The sequence below is a fragment of the Vigna unguiculata genome, chromosome 3, assembly GCF_004118075.2.
Source record: "Vigna unguiculata cultivar IT97K-499-35 chromosome 3, ASM411807v1, whole genome shotgun sequence".
NCBI classification, from domain to species: domain Eukaryota; kingdom Viridiplantae; phylum Streptophyta; class Magnoliopsida; order Fabales; family Fabaceae; genus Vigna; species Vigna unguiculata.
The window spans coordinates 53,978,058-53,994,046 of record NC_040281.1 but is presented as its reverse complement, the minus strand read 5'-3'; the positions used below and the strand labels follow the sequence as shown (position 1 = coordinate 53,994,046).

At 29.0% G+C, this 15,989-nt stretch overlaps 1 protein-coding gene across 1 annotated transcript; it reads right to left on the bottom strand.

Moving 5' to 3' along the window:
* Positions 1–1,014: 1,014 nt before the first annotated feature.
* Positions 1,015–6,230, bottom strand: LOC114178250 (histone deacetylase 5-like). Its single transcript, XM_028064056.1, has 14 exons — positions 5,962–6,230; positions 5,677–5,878; positions 5,223–5,369; positions 5,038–5,150; positions 4,563–4,774; positions 4,284–4,348; positions 3,809–3,979; positions 3,531–3,614; positions 2,955–3,078; positions 2,588–2,709; positions 1,944–2,137; positions 1,655–1,784; positions 1,480–1,544; positions 1,015–1,395 (listed from the first exon to the last, which is right to left on the bottom strand). Exons 1-14 carry the CDS (start codon positions 6,138–6,140, stop codon positions 1,233–1,235), a joined length of 1,971 nt encoding a protein of 656 aa, XP_027919857.1. The 5' UTR covers positions 6,141–6,230; the 3' UTR covers positions 1,015–1,232.
* Positions 6,231–15,989: the final 9,759 nt, after the last annotated feature.

Genomic DNA, 15,989 nt, shown 5'->3' with positions numbered 1-15,989 from the left:
CAGAGTTGTGGTTTTTGCCTGCAAGCGTTTCACATCAACCTCAAGGTCGCCAATTCTTGCAGTCAACAACTCGGAGGCCACCTTGGCCTTGCCTAGATCCATCTCCAAGTTGCTCTTCTCTGTTGGTGGCACGCGCATCCAACTTGACGTCCTTGCTTGCCACCTGCTTGGCCAGCACCTCATTGGCAGCCTTCAATCCCACCACCTCAGCCTACAACGCCTAAGAATGTTTGCCAACATGGTCGCCTCCACCGCCAGCTTGTCCAACTGAGTGTCTTTCTCTTTCAGTTTTTGGTTTGCAACAGCTAGCTCGACCTCTTGTCGAACCCTCTCCTCTTTTGCATCCAGCTGGGCCATCCACTTGGGATGCTCCTTCGCGTACTCCTTCGCGACACTATAATCGCAAACACCCGTGCCAACATCACCAAGCTCAAATCAAGCATCTCCACCATGCCTACGTTGTTGATCATCTGACGGTCACAGGGGTTGGGTAGGTGCTTGCACTCTATATCACTCCCCCGCATGTCTAAATGCCACAACGACTCTACACCCGGCGTCATGGGGTGCTCTAGGCGAAAACTCGAACCTTGGCAAGTAAAGCCAGGGAAGGGGCCCACGTTGGGGGAAGGCATAGTAGACGGACCAATAGCTGATGTACTCACCTGAACGGTCGACCCCTTAACGCCTCGTTGACCCCAGGCTCAGACACACAACCTTTCCCCTCATGCTCTTCAGAAGTATCACCAGATGATAAGGCCACCACTTCGACCACCACTTATGGACCCCTTCAAAGGAGGGGCAGAACGAGCCCCGATCACTTCGCGCTCTATCAATGCCAGCATACCAATCTTCTGTTTCTTGGCAGAAGGAGTGGCAGATAATCTATAGAGATGGAATCATTTTCGCCACCACCTTGTTGTGGCAGTCGAGACAAACACACCATCGAGTTCCCTCATGGACGGTGGCAGATAATCTATAACTTTGCTTTAGCTAGGGTCGGAGATTTAATCTATAGAATATGGCTAAAACAAAAAACACTATATAATAACAAATATACATGCAATGCAGGCACCATCATAGTTGCAAATAAAACTGTAGTTCACGAACGAAAATACGATAAAATGCAAACTTTTCAAGCACTGTAATGTGGGGGATGAATGATCTCTAAGGGAATACTTTTTCTGTACAAGTTGTACTAGCAGATTTTACACCTAAAGTAAACGACGCGCCTATTATAACGATTTAGCAGCACCTTCTATATAAGCAATGGCTTCCTGCTCCGAAAGTTGTTCTCCCTCTACCAACCCTTTAATTAAGGAGTTGGCATACGCCTTATTAGGGGCATGTAATGGTAGCTTCCCAGATTTGAAACGTTCAATATCAAGAAACGAAGACCTGGATAAAGTAACATAAATGTCATGACAATGACCAACAATTATGTTACCCAAATGCACAAATACAAATTATAATGTTACTCACGTCATGGTAATCACAGGAATATCCTGCTCCTTTCCTAAGTAGACAACATTGCCATACCAAGCATCCTGCACAACATTAAGAAAAAAAGGTAATGAGCAGACGCTGGAATTAAACAAAATAAAAAAAAATGCATTAATTATTATCAGAAAATTGAGTCGGAACAAGGGATACATACCTTGACAACCTCCAGGGAGTTGAACTCCTTGTCAGAGATAGCATTCAAGGTAGTTATATCAAATAAAGGAGAGGCCGCATCAAGGCTTAAAATGTTCTCCTGAAATAAAATATCATTGAACTGCTCTAGCCTGTAACAAATGTGGACGAAAATCTAAAGTCAACGCTTCCATTGGCTACATAAGAAAGCCCCCCAATAAATGATTCAACAATGTCACGCTCTAACAGGAAAACTTTGAAAGGGACATACTATCTGCGCAAATAGAAGCAAATTTGAACTATTTACTTACGAAATTTTGTACAAGCACATGTAGGTCTTGCCTTCAAACTTTTTTTCAGGATTAAGAAATGCAACGCCTCCCAGTCCCCATGAATGCGACGAATCACGACCAAAGAATATATCACAAGGGAAAGTCTTCCGCATGATCTCCTTTGGCAAAGTTCTGTCAACTGAACCAGAACACTGCTTCACCATACCATCCACCTGAAAATCAGTCCTGAATTCTTCAAAAAGTGATATAACAGACAACAAAAGAAATAAAGCTAAAGAAAAAGAAAGTACGAAAGTAAAAAATGAAAAGGTTTCGAATTCCTCATAAACTGAATAATCAATACATATATTGAACAACCTATAGCCAGAAAGCATGACATTTAATATTGTCAGATAACAGAAGTTCACTCTATCGTAAAAATGCAATCGCCTGCAATAAAGTATAATATATTTAAAATCAAAGAAAAATTCCACGACTAATCTACCCTTCCCTTGACAAATGTTTGAGAGCATTATGAAAAAAATGGCAAAAAGCTAACGAAAAAGAATAACTTATAATTTGACAGTAGCGATACTTTTTAACTTTCATAAAATTGGGGATATTGTAACCGAGTTTCAATCCCTATATAAAAAAAGAGCAATATCACTTGAATGTTGTGTTACCTGTCCACCTTCTAGGTAGCAATTAAATCTTGTTTTCCACATATTTGATCCATACGAGGCATACCATATATAAACATTTGACAATGCCGATCGCCAAGTACTAGAAACATGAATCTCCTCATCTGCATAAAGTGCATAACTTGTCAAGTAATGAATACATGAAGGTCATGTACCATCCTTTTGCCAATGAATTGCATCAACTCCAGTGGATCCAAACAAACTTCGGAGGACCAAAATCTAGAAGTCTAATGAAACGCATCAATGGCCAAACTTAAGGAGTTAACATTATATTTTGAAAAAAGAAAAACATCAATACTTTAGAGATGTTTCTCCAATTATAAAAAAAACATCAGGGGATCAAGGTTACCAGCATCAACTTTCAGATTGGAAAGTGGTTTCAAGATATCCTCAATAAGTTCTCCATGATTTTCTGAACTTCGTACACCCTTATCATCCTCATCTTCAGAGTCCGAACTTGAAATTAGAGTATGCTTGCAAAGGAAAAAGAACAGCAAAAATATTTAATGAGTACTTGCCGATAAAAAGGAATGATAACAAGATAGGTAGACAGAAATGAACACAAGAAAGATGTACAAAATGGAAGATTTGAAAATAAAACCAGACCTTGCAATAATTGTAACATTGCCACCATGTTTTCATTTTTATTGAAAAAACACTGAAAAATCTTTATTTTTTTTTTTTCAATTTTCAGCGGATTCTTAAATATTTTTTTTTCTAAAATGTACCTAAACATATTTTTATGAAAACAAAACAAAAGGAGCTCAAAATAAAGGGGACCCAACCCATTAGTAGAACATCGAAGTCCCTTTTTCGACCCAAATCATCTGATTATTTTTGTGAACCACTGGGGATAATTAGTTGAGCATTCAGCTCAATTCCCACACGACAACTCCATGAAAAACAGTAATGGAAACTACATTACCGGAGGGGGGCCTATTTGTGAGACTAACTCTGGTGGTAGTTTAGATGCAAGTGTAGGCCAAAATGGACTTAACATCTCGCGAACCTGCAAAATATGCATGCCACTTTAGCACTAAATTATGGAATTTCATGCACATCTCAAGTAGCATAAATGCCATGTGTATAGTAGGAAAGAAATAGATAACCTCACACCCTCTCTCTGCCAAGGAGAGAGAAAAATAAGTTAATTTTATATCCCTAAGAGGGAAAGGACATAACATCAGTATAACAGGTTCTTACCGCTTGAATCACATGCCATGTAGACTGAAATGGATAGGCCTTTAAGGATTCGGTAACAGACTTGCCAGTTAGCAAAACTTCCAAGCAAGCATGCATTGATTTTGCAATGGAATCAAGATTATATCCCCCTTCTAAAATCAGTACAATCCTACCTTCAGCAAAATTCATCAACTGAAATAAAGGAAAAAGGTTCTGTTACTAATACAGGAAACAGCATATTGAACTTGTATATTTTTTCAAAATTTAAAATTAGTGAGAAGTGATATCAAAATATTAAAAACAAAAGGTAGCATAATTAAAAATAGTATGCTGAGACGGAAAAGAAATTAATCAATAGTCATTCTTATAAGCCTACATATTAAATTCAGCTTTGCTAATAACTACCTTTTCTTCAAATATAGCATATCAAGTAACATACTAGCATTAGAATAAACAGTACGAAGGAAGCAATACTAAAATTCAATCTTAAAGTAACCTTCTCCAACAGAACAGAATAACCAGCTGCTGTGACACGACATCCTCCAAGAGGGTCACCAACAGCTGTGACAAAGAAGTGAATAATTATTACTTGTTACAGTTAAAAATAATAAATTAACATATCAACTGAACCAAATCCACTTCCTTCTTGCAAAACAGGTAAAGTAGACTTCAAGTACAAATGCTAGCTAGCAATGCTCCAAAGCCATGGGAAGAACAAGTGATACCTCTCCTCCCACACAGATAACAGAAAAACCCAAACATTACATTAACATACCTGCATCAAATCCAGCAGAAACTATAATTATGTCTGGATTAAATTCTTTGGCAACAGGAAGCAAGATGTGGTCCCACACTGCAAAGTAATCTGCATCACCACATTTCCCATTCTCCCAGGGGACATTTATATTATATCCTGCACCTTCTTCTTCTCCGACCTTAGTATAAAATCCGTCGTGATTAGCAGGATAAAAAGTCCCAAACTCATGCCTGTATGAATAGAAAAGTTTAGTTGATTGAGGATCAACTATGAAATTGATACAAAGTTTATCTGAAGTGCTTAAAGCAAAAGTCCTCCTCAGAGGTCCAAAAAATAGTAAAAGAAAGGGAAATGATCTAGCAGTCAAGCCCATTACATAAGCTAACACAACCATGAGCAACAAATTTTTACCTTCACAGAAGTACTAATAAAAAACTACAAAATCACCGACCAGTAAAACTGACCAGAAAATATGTGAAAATAATTAACACACCTGTGAACGGAAAAGAATAAAACTTGAGAGTCATTCCAGAACATTTTTTGAGTACCATTTCCGTGATGGACATCCCAATCAACAATTAATATTTTCTTCACACCTAAATCAGGCTGTTGCACACAAAAAATTAAAGGTGAAATTCTTAGTAAAATTGGCATTGGCAGTAGTGTAATGTAACTCACTCTTTCCTCTAAGAGATATCTTGCAGCAACCGCCACATTATTGAAGAGACAAAATCCCATAGCTTCATTATGTTCTGCATGATGACCTGGGGGCCTCACAATGGCAACAGCTGAATCCAATTCCCCACTTGCCACCTTTTCAACAACCTACTTGCAAAATATATTAGATTAGTTTTGACTTATCAAGTAACATATTAGCATTATAGAGGCGTCTTTGCAACTATAACCTATGCCCACCCCGTCACTAGACAAAAACAGTAATTTTCACCAAAACAAGGAGACAAAATATAGAGACAGCTGTCAAGCTGTAACAATCTAACTGAAGAAATCTCTGCCAGAGATAAATATAGTCAATAACAGTAAGTGAATTCCTTCTAGGATATATAAGAAAAACTAACATTGAATGAAAAACACTAAATTCTTTGTATAAAGAAGGAATCGTCGAAAGCATCACCTCTATGGCAGAGCCAACAGCAAGGAACGCAGCTTCAGATGAACCTTCATTAAAATATATGGAGTTCAATTTGGAAGCAATCTGAGACCTCCGCGATTTGAATGCCTTGGAGCTAATGTTTTTAATAAGATTTACATGATGGTGGGAATGCACTAACTGAACATGTCTGTCTTCAGCTTTCTTGGCCTCTAGAAGCACGCATCTGCGATATGATAAACAAAATAACCAAGATTAAAGATAACAGACAAAGATTTATCGAAACCCTAAGCAACGAGCATGCGTTACCGTTGAGGAACGCCGGCACTTTCGAGTCTGTTCCAAATTGACCTAATGCGATTAGGATTCTCGACGTGGTTCGTCTCGTTCGGCGCGTAGTGTTTGCCCATCCTCCCATCGTATAGTAAACCCACACGACGTTGACCGCTCGCACTGCTTTCTTTGCCCTTCTTACTCTCGTTCTCCATGGCTATACCCAACTTTTCAGTATGTGACTCTGCTACTGAACTTCATGCGTAAAACCCGAACTATTTACATTATTCCTAATTCTAAGGTTTTATAGCGCGCTTTCATGTACCATATTTTCTTTAAGTAAATTTCAAATTATAGTATTATTTTAATACCTTTTCTATTATTATTTTTATTTTAATACAAAAATTTAAGAAACCTGTCTTAAATTTAATATCCTGACTTCATAAACAACTTTTATTTATTATTATTTAGTCGTTTCGGATACCGATAGTTTTTTTATTATTATTAACAGACCATTAACCGCTTTAGCCTGAATTGATGATGTTCATATTCCCGGTTAGAAGAATTTGAACAGCCAATCTCCACTTTTTTACACTTTTCTAATTTCTCTTGCAATTTATATTTTATTCTTTCAATTTTTTTAATTCTCAAACGACTTTAACGACCAATCCATGAGACTAGCTTGCCAGGGTCCAACAGAGCACAACATCCTACTCTAAATCTCTCTAAGAAATTGAAAATCATAATTCTCCAAAATTAGTAAGAACTTTCCACGCTAGTCTTGGACTTTGCAACATCAACCTCCAGCCACATTGAAATATCCTTACATAAGAATTAAAATTAATTGCACATGTTGATGTCTAAAGAATTCACAAAAGATTGGATATTACTTTATATAGCCCTATGTTTTCTTCCGCAACCTCCATGATGAGAAATGTAAAAAATATGGAAAATTATATTTTAACGACAAACTTTTAACTATATATGCGTGACTTTAGCAGATGAAAGAAAGATTTTATATAATTTTAAGAAAACAAAAAAAAAAGTTTAGTGTGTATTGAAAAATAAATTTTATAAAAAAAATTGTTAAAATATTATAGTGGCGTTTATGCAATCTCTTGTTGAGGATAAACAGCTGCGACCATTATGTAACAATAGTGATGGTAGAAAAAAGGTGTACAGTTCCAAATTACTGCACAGGTAAAGAGCAATCTAGATAAAAAGATGAATTTTTGCATTAACTAATATGAAAGAAAATTAATTTTAGATTATATTCTAAAAAATATTTTAAGATCTGTAAATGTATGTTGTTCGAATGTTGTAATTTGAAAAATTATTTCAGATTTTAACAATTAGGAAATTTCTAACTTATTTTAGGTTGTTTAATTCAAGAATACTATACGTTAACTAGTTCGATAGATAATGTTTTATCTTTCGGATACTTAGTAGACATGGGAGTAGAAATTACTGGGCTCTAAGAAGTAATTAAAAAAGTAAAATATATTTTCTTCCTGTACCTACTCTTTTTTTTTCTTTCACCCCAACGTATTCAAAACAATTAAATTATTTTTTATTGAAATTATTATAAAAAATAATAATTAAATATATCTTTAGTCCTAACATAAATTAAAAGAATATATTATTATTGTTAATGTGTTTTCATTAGTTATTTTTATACTGGACATTTTTAATTAAGAAAATATATATAATGATTGATCATCATTAAAAGAGAAGAAGAGAATGGACAATTATCTTATATGTTTCGGCTTATATTTCATGGTGTTTCTTTTTCTCAGTGAAACTTCTTCTGTAAATCTAACTAGTGGTATCAGAGTTGATGATTAAAACCGACTCAGACGAATGCAGTATGGTCCTAGTATCGAAAGTCTTTTTGGCAAAGATTCCAAGTAAGTGTGTCCCGTTAAGAAGAATGGCGGTACAAAAAAGGGCAAAAAATAAGTACTTGTGGTTGGAAATGCTTCCGCTAGAGGGGAGTGTACCAATGTGGTTGAAGGGACTCACCATTGAGGAGAAGATTATTAGGAATCCAAGTGTGAGTCTAAGTCCCACATTGGCTAGAAATAAGAAAGTAAAGCACTTAGGGATGGCAACGGGGCGGGACGGGGACGAGTTTCGCTATCTCATACCCATCCTTGCAGAAAAAATTCATCCTCATACCCAAACCGGGTATTAAACTTTTGTCTTATCTCCATCCCCACCAGGTAACGGGTATAATCTTGTACCCATGCTTGTACCTGTGTTCTAATTACTTCAATATTATTTTTTATAAAAGAAAAAAAAATATAACAAAAAAAACATAATATTATCAAATATTCAATATTAGGAGGATGATTGTTTCTTCCATATCAAATACTTTAAAATAAATTATAATTGTTTACATTTTAGATTAGAATACCAAATAAAATTTCATGAGAACTAAAACATTTTTTTAAATTTGCAAACTAAACATGAATGAAACTTAGTTGATAAAATTAAAAAATATTTTAAAAAAATATAAAAAGAAAACAAATATTCAAATTAAAATATATTTTAAATGTTTGTTTACTTCAATTTTTTTAAATTCTAATGAATCTCTTTCTTATACACTAATAAAAGTTATAATACATCACTTGATCAAAATGACACAAAGAACAAATAATAAACATAATAATAAAATTTTGACATAGATTTTGTATCTTTAGAACTCCAAATGTTGGATAGTGACAAAAAAAAAATCATAGAAATTACATTAAAATTTTATATTATAGTAAATAAAAGTTATTTATACAATTAAAGTGAAAAAATTACAGTATGATTAATAATGAGTTAGAAAATAAAAAATAATTAGATAGAATATATGGAAATATTCTTCTACATGAGGAAAATAAACAATAAATAAAAATAATAAAAAATTAACAAATGTGTGTCTTAAAAATAATTTGAGAGACTATTGAAAGAAATCGTACAAAGAAAATCAAATGTATAATTAAGGGTATGATAAAATGAAAAATACCTTAGAGATTTAAGAAAACTTTTCAAATATCAACATATATACTCAATGGTTGAAAAATAACAAAAATTATTTTAACGAAACAAAAGAGTTCTTCAAATTAAACAAATAATAATAATAATAATAAGTAATTTTTTTTTATATTACCTTAAATTGAGAGTATAAACATTCTCACGTAAAAGGAAAATATATAAAAAATAAATATATTAAAAAATAATAGAAATATTCAAATGTGAGGCATAATTTTTTTTAATTAACATACATTATTTTAACATAATTACATAAAGGTTATGATAAGATGAAAAATATATTAGAGATGCGAATAAGTTTCATGACAAACCAAATAATTAGAAGAAATAAAAAATAGAAAGTATATATATATATATATATATATATATATATATATATATATATATATATATATATATATATGGTTACTTAATTAATTGTAAATATTTTAATAATAATTTAAATAAGGAGAGATATATGACGGGAACGAGTATTATGACGGGGATATGTACATCCCCATACCCAATTGAAAAAATCGAGGATTCTCCATACCCATACTCATACCAGTCAATGTGAGGATTCTCCGTCAAAACGGGGATGGGTTCGGGCAATATCCATGGGAACGAGTTTATTTGTCATCTCTAAGAGCACTATATAATAATAAAGACCCATAAACTCATTGTCTTAAGATTTTGGGTTGAGAGTGGTGTCAATGCCTTATATGGTTAGATTCATATCTTATGATGTTTGTTCTCTCCAGTGAAATATCCTCTGTATAAACCTAACGATTAGTGCTAACACAATTTTAAAGTGTTTCCTCGCTATTACATTTTGAAGACTTTAAATGAATTATGTATGACCTTTTAATTGTTATTCTTCTTCAAATTGATTTTAAGTTAATTACTTTGAGTCACATTTATCGAAAGCGTATGGTTATTTAAAAGATAATAAAAACATATTTATTGTTACTCTTGATGTGTAAACAAATTTATGAACATTTCAAAACATGTGTTTTTTTTTAACATAATTACTATTATGAACTAAATTATTGTCTAGTCTTATTAAATATAAGGCATAACTTCTTTTGTAACTCTTCTGTAAGTATTGTATATAATTTTATATTCACTATGTTCCTTTAGTAGGGATGGTAAGCGGGCGCACGACAAGGACGATATTCATAATTTCATATTAACTGTATAGAAAATATTAATCTTTATTTTTATATTTGAATTCAATGGGTATCAAATTTTTGTTTCGTCCCTATCCTCATCGGATAATTAGTATATATTTGTACCTATACCCGTACACGTATTTTTACTGTTTTAATATTAATTAATTAATTTTTATAAATAATAAAAAAATTACGGTAGAAGAAACATAATATTATCAAATATTCAATATTAAGTGGAGATTTTTTCTTCGATATAAAATATTTAGAAAGAAATTATAATTGTATACATTTCAAATTAGAATACCAAATAAAATTCAAAGAGAACTAAAACATTTCTTAAGTTTGCAAACATTAATGATACCTAGTTGATAAAATTTTAAAATATTGTTAAAAAAATATAAGAGAAAAACAAATATTCAAATTGAAATATATTTTAAATGTCTGTTTATTTCAATTTTTTTAATTCTAATAAATCTACACTAATAAAAGTTACAATACATCACTTGATCAAAATTATGCAAAGAATAAAAATTAACTAATAATAATAAAATTTAACATAAATATTATATCTTTTGAACTTCAATATATGTTGAATAGTGATAAAAAAATTCATAACAATTATATTAAATTTTTATATTATAATAAGTATTAAATTTATTTATACAATTATAGTAAAAAAATTACAAATATAAAATTACAAAATTGTCCATGGTTCAGTCTCGGACTCAAGAGCGAGGTGTAAGATGTGTTTTCCCCAAAGGGGAGGGGAGAAAGCAAGGATTGAAGGCTATGCAAAAGCAAGAGAGCCTCCCCTGTGAATGGCCTTCATTGTAGGTTGGATTATAATTATAAAACACTTGTAAATTAAAAAATTATATTGAAAACAAGGCTTCGGAATCACCGATCTTAAATCTATTTTAAAAAAGTGTATTTCAAAATAGAATATCTCTGGAAATATTTTTCGAAACACATATTTTAAAATGTAATTATTTTTTAAATTTAAATTTTTTTGGGTTATAGGATCTGAAAGGTATTTTCATAAAAAAAAATTCTGATTACACAATCTAAAATTCATTTTTTTAATGTATTTTGGATTGTACAAAATATATTTCTGAATCTAAATAGATTGTAGAATCTTAAATGCCTTAAAAAATGGAGATGTAGAGATAAGTTTTGTTACCTTTTATTATAATTTAATGAAGAGTAATAATTCGGAGTTTATGAGTTTTATGGGAGTGTAGAAAAAAAAGAGGTGCAGAAAAGAAATAGCCTTGGAAAAAGAGATATCTTGCACATTTGGGCCGGCAGCCCATCAGTCACAAAACATGTAAAAATATATGCCTATTTACTTTGGGTCTTTCTTCCTACACTTCCAAGCATTTCTTCTGCACCGTCAAATTTTTTTAAAATTTCCAAAATACCCTTTGACCATTTAAGAAAACTCACGGACACCACACCCTCAAAAATACTTCCGGATGTCGACTTTCGGAAGTCAAAATATATCACCGGAAGTCAACTTCCAAAAGTCAAAATATATCACCGGAAATCGACTTCCGGAAGTCAAAAGTCATTATCGAAAGTCGACTTCCGGAAGTCAAAAAATATTCTCAAAAGTCGACTTCTAGAAGTCAAAAAAAATTCCCGAAAATCAACTTTCGGAAGTCAAAAAAAATTCTATCAATTTCAAATATTTTTAATTCTTTTTAAAATTTATATTTTCTAACCTTTATTTTGTTTTATATTTTAAAACTTATTTTATTTTATATTTTAAAACACGTATTAAAAATTATAAAACATATAAATTTTTTAAAAAATTACTTCAAAAATAAAAAAATAGGTAATAAAAATACTAAATAAAAAATTATATATATATATATATTCTTTTTCTAAGTTAAAGTTACTATTTTAATTTAAATTATTTTTTAATTTTATATATTTTATTGATATTATCATAATTTCTGTTATTTTCAGTTTTTGTTATTTGAATTTTTTAATTTTGTTTAAAATTTAAATATTTTATTTTAATGAAATTTTTAAAATTTTCTCAATTATATATTTTTTTATATTTTTAAATTTAAATTTATTTTTATATAATTTATTAAAAATTTAATAAAAATAAAAAAGAATCAAAAAATCATATTTAAAATAACATATAAATAATGAAATTTAAAATTAAAATATATATATATATATATATATATATATATATATATTTGTATATATATTTTCTTTTTTGTTTTTTTTAATTTAAAGTTTTATTATTTTAAAATGAATTTAAATATTAAATAAAATTAAATGAAGCAGAATAAATTTATTATGTTTTTGTTTTTTTATTTAAAGTTTAGTATTATTTTAATTTTACTTATTTTTATATTTATATTTATTTTTCAGTATATTAAATAAAAATAAAATTATATATAGATATTAATATTTTTAAAAAAGTATATATTAAGAAATTTGAAAACATAATAAATAAATAAAATAATAAACTAAAAAAATCATTAAAAGTTAAAAAATATAAATTTTAAAAAGAATTAAAAATATTTAAAATAAAATTAGATTTTTTACTTACGGAAGTCAACTTCCGGACAATATTTTTTGACTTCCGAAAGTTAACTTCCGGAAATATTTTTTAACTTCCGGAAGTGACTTTCGGTGATAATTTTTGACTTCCGGAAGTTGACTTCCGGTGATACATTTTGACTTCCGAAAGTCGACTTCTGGTGATACATTTTGACTTTCGAAAGTTATATTTTGACTTCTGAAAGTCGACATAATTTTGGGGGTGCGGTGTCTGCGGGTTTCCTTAAATGGTCAAAGGGTTTTTTAGGTATTTAAATAAAGTTTGGAGGTGTAGAAGAAATTTTGGAGGTGCAGGAAGAAAGACCCATTTACTTTCTTGTTAATTGAGTAAAAAAGGTTGGATTAAAAAGAGTTTTGTATTCATAAAAATTCAATACAAATAGAAAATAATTACATCCCTCATATTCCTTAGTTTTTAAAAGAAAAGGCTTTTGTTTAACACTTGATTGAATGAGTGTAAAAGAGTTTTATATGATTACTTAATTACAGATCAACGTCTTCAAAAGTAATTATGTTTAAAATGTTTTAAGTTCACGTACGTAAATATGCATATGATATGACTTTAGTCTATCTAATAAATTATTCTTAGCTTAAATTTATTATCTTTTACTATTGCTGTCATTATAATTATGGAATTATATATAAATAATTTTTTTAAATATTTTTTATTTATTTTAGGATTAAATATGTTTTTGATCACTTAACTTTCAGTAAAATTTGTAATTAGTCTCTATTTGAAACATTTGACCAATTTAGTTCTTCATTTTTAGAAATGCGTAAACTTAGTCTTTTTAACAAAATTTTGTTAAGTTTATTTGACATTTCAAACACAATTCATAGTTATATTTGTCTTGTTTATACCATTTGACACATTTTCGCTTCAATGTTAACTCAATCATGAAACGCATTTGAAAGGTCAAATAAACTTAACAAAATTTAGTTAAGGGAACTAAATCCACGCATTTTTAAGGTTGATGAACTAAATTAGGTCAAAGTTTCGAAGATGAACTAATTTCAATTTTTACATTAAGAACAAAAACATATTTAATCCTTTATTTTATAATTGGTTTTATAATTAAGAAAATAGTTAGGTTTAAAAAACAATCAAATTAAAAAAACAGTAAAATTTACAGAAACAGTAAAAATGATAAAATAATTATAATAATAAAATTGTTTTATTTTTATTTAAATGATAAATTTGAAATATAGATATGAACACTAAAATAGGAAATCTTCCATATAAAGACAGGCACAACACCGCTGATGTTTTAAATATATATAAAATATTTAAATTTTAAAAGTAACAATTAAAAAAGGAAAATTAAAAAAATGAAAAGTGTATATATTATTGATATAACTATATAGGTAATTATATATATACCACTTTTAGCTATGTATTTTACTTATATGCCAAGATTTATTTTAAATATTAATTTTAATATTATAATTTTAAATTATTGTAAAAATTATTTTCTAATATATCATAACCTAGAATTTAATATCTAAAAAATAAATACAACATAATATTTGTAAGGACTTAAAGCATTCTATATTTCATAGAAAACGAAAAGAGTGAAGATTATTTTTTTAATCTTAAATATAACTATTGATTCTAAAAGTATAAAACATGTTTTAACTTTATTTTAAAGAAAAAATATATATTTATGATAATGAAAATTTTATTTTATAGTAATTCAATACTACAATATCGAAATTAGTGTTTAGGAGATAAAATTATAAAATATAAGTAAATATAATAATTTAAATAAAATATTAAAGTTTAATTATTGAATAAATAATAAAAGTAACACATAATTACCGTATTAATATTGAATATTAAATATATTATTAAATTAATACGTGTGATTAAAATATATAATTATTTTAATTAAAAATAGCTTTAATTGTCTTAATTACACTAATAAATATTTTATGTTTTTAACATTAATAGTTTTAATTAAAATCTGAATAGGAAATGATTATATTTTCTATGGTTGGATAGGTCACGAGAGTTTCATTGTCTTATTTCAAAGTATTTTATCTATCTTAACACGTATCTAAAAATTTTGTTTTATCCTCATGCATTGGGAGTCAAAATGCCCATACTTATTATTTTATTATAATTAAAATGTTATTTTATAGTAATTCAATATAAGTAAAATATTTAGAAAATAAAATTATAATATATAAGTAAAATATAGTTATTTAAATAAAATATTAAAGTTTAATTATTGATTAAAAAAGTAAAAATAAGATATAATTACCATATTAATATTAAATATTAAAGATATGCTTAGTTACTTATTTTATTTTTATTTTGATTTAAAAATTACAAGTAGGTCTCCTTTACTTTTTTGTTTCAATGAAGTCATTATTTTTTAAAAATTGATTCAATTAACTAATTTTCCTTAGTATTTTACGAAAAACATGTGACATATCAATTGGTTATTTTTTCTTTTTTAATGTTTTTTGTAAAGTTTTTTTGTTATCCACATATCAAATATTGTGGTGTGAAACATAACACTTGTGGTGTGTCATGTGATAAAATAGTGTTACATGTTATTGTCTTGTAATGAATTCAATTTTTATAGTTGTATTTTTTTTTAAATAGAACAATGTTGTATCTTTCTAAATTATCACCAAATTTATTATTTATATAAATGTTATATTGATATTTATTTAAAGGTTTAATTATGTCTTTGGTCCCTATTTTGGAGTCAAAATCTCAAAATGGTATCTAAATTTTTAAAAGTCTCAAAATGGTCCCCTTTTTTGTTGAAACGTCTCACGTTTGCCCTTCCCGTTAAGTCAAGGTTGACGCCGTTAGAGGGAGTGCCACGTGTCAGTTCCTCAATTTTGAATTTTTTTAAAAAAATCAAAAAATTGCCACGTGTCAAGCTGTCATTGTGCCACGTGGCAGTGACAGTGACACATGTCAATATTACGCCACGTGTCATTTTGTTAGTCTCAATTTGGTCCCTTTATTTTAATTTGTCTCAATTTAGTCCCAATTTTTTGTAAAAAGGAGCAATTTTGTCCCCCTTCAAATTGAAACAAAATTTAATTTTATATAAATGTTATACCAATATTTTTATTAAATTTGATATTTTTATTCAAATTGATATTTTTATTATATATTTTTAACATAGCCAAGTTTAGTTAAAATTATGTTTCACATTCAACTTTACTTAAAATTGTTTTCAAATTTTAAATTTATATGTGTTTTATTGTAACATGAACTAGGTAATTTATGATTTTTTTTTCTATTAACATTATTTTCTATTAACAACT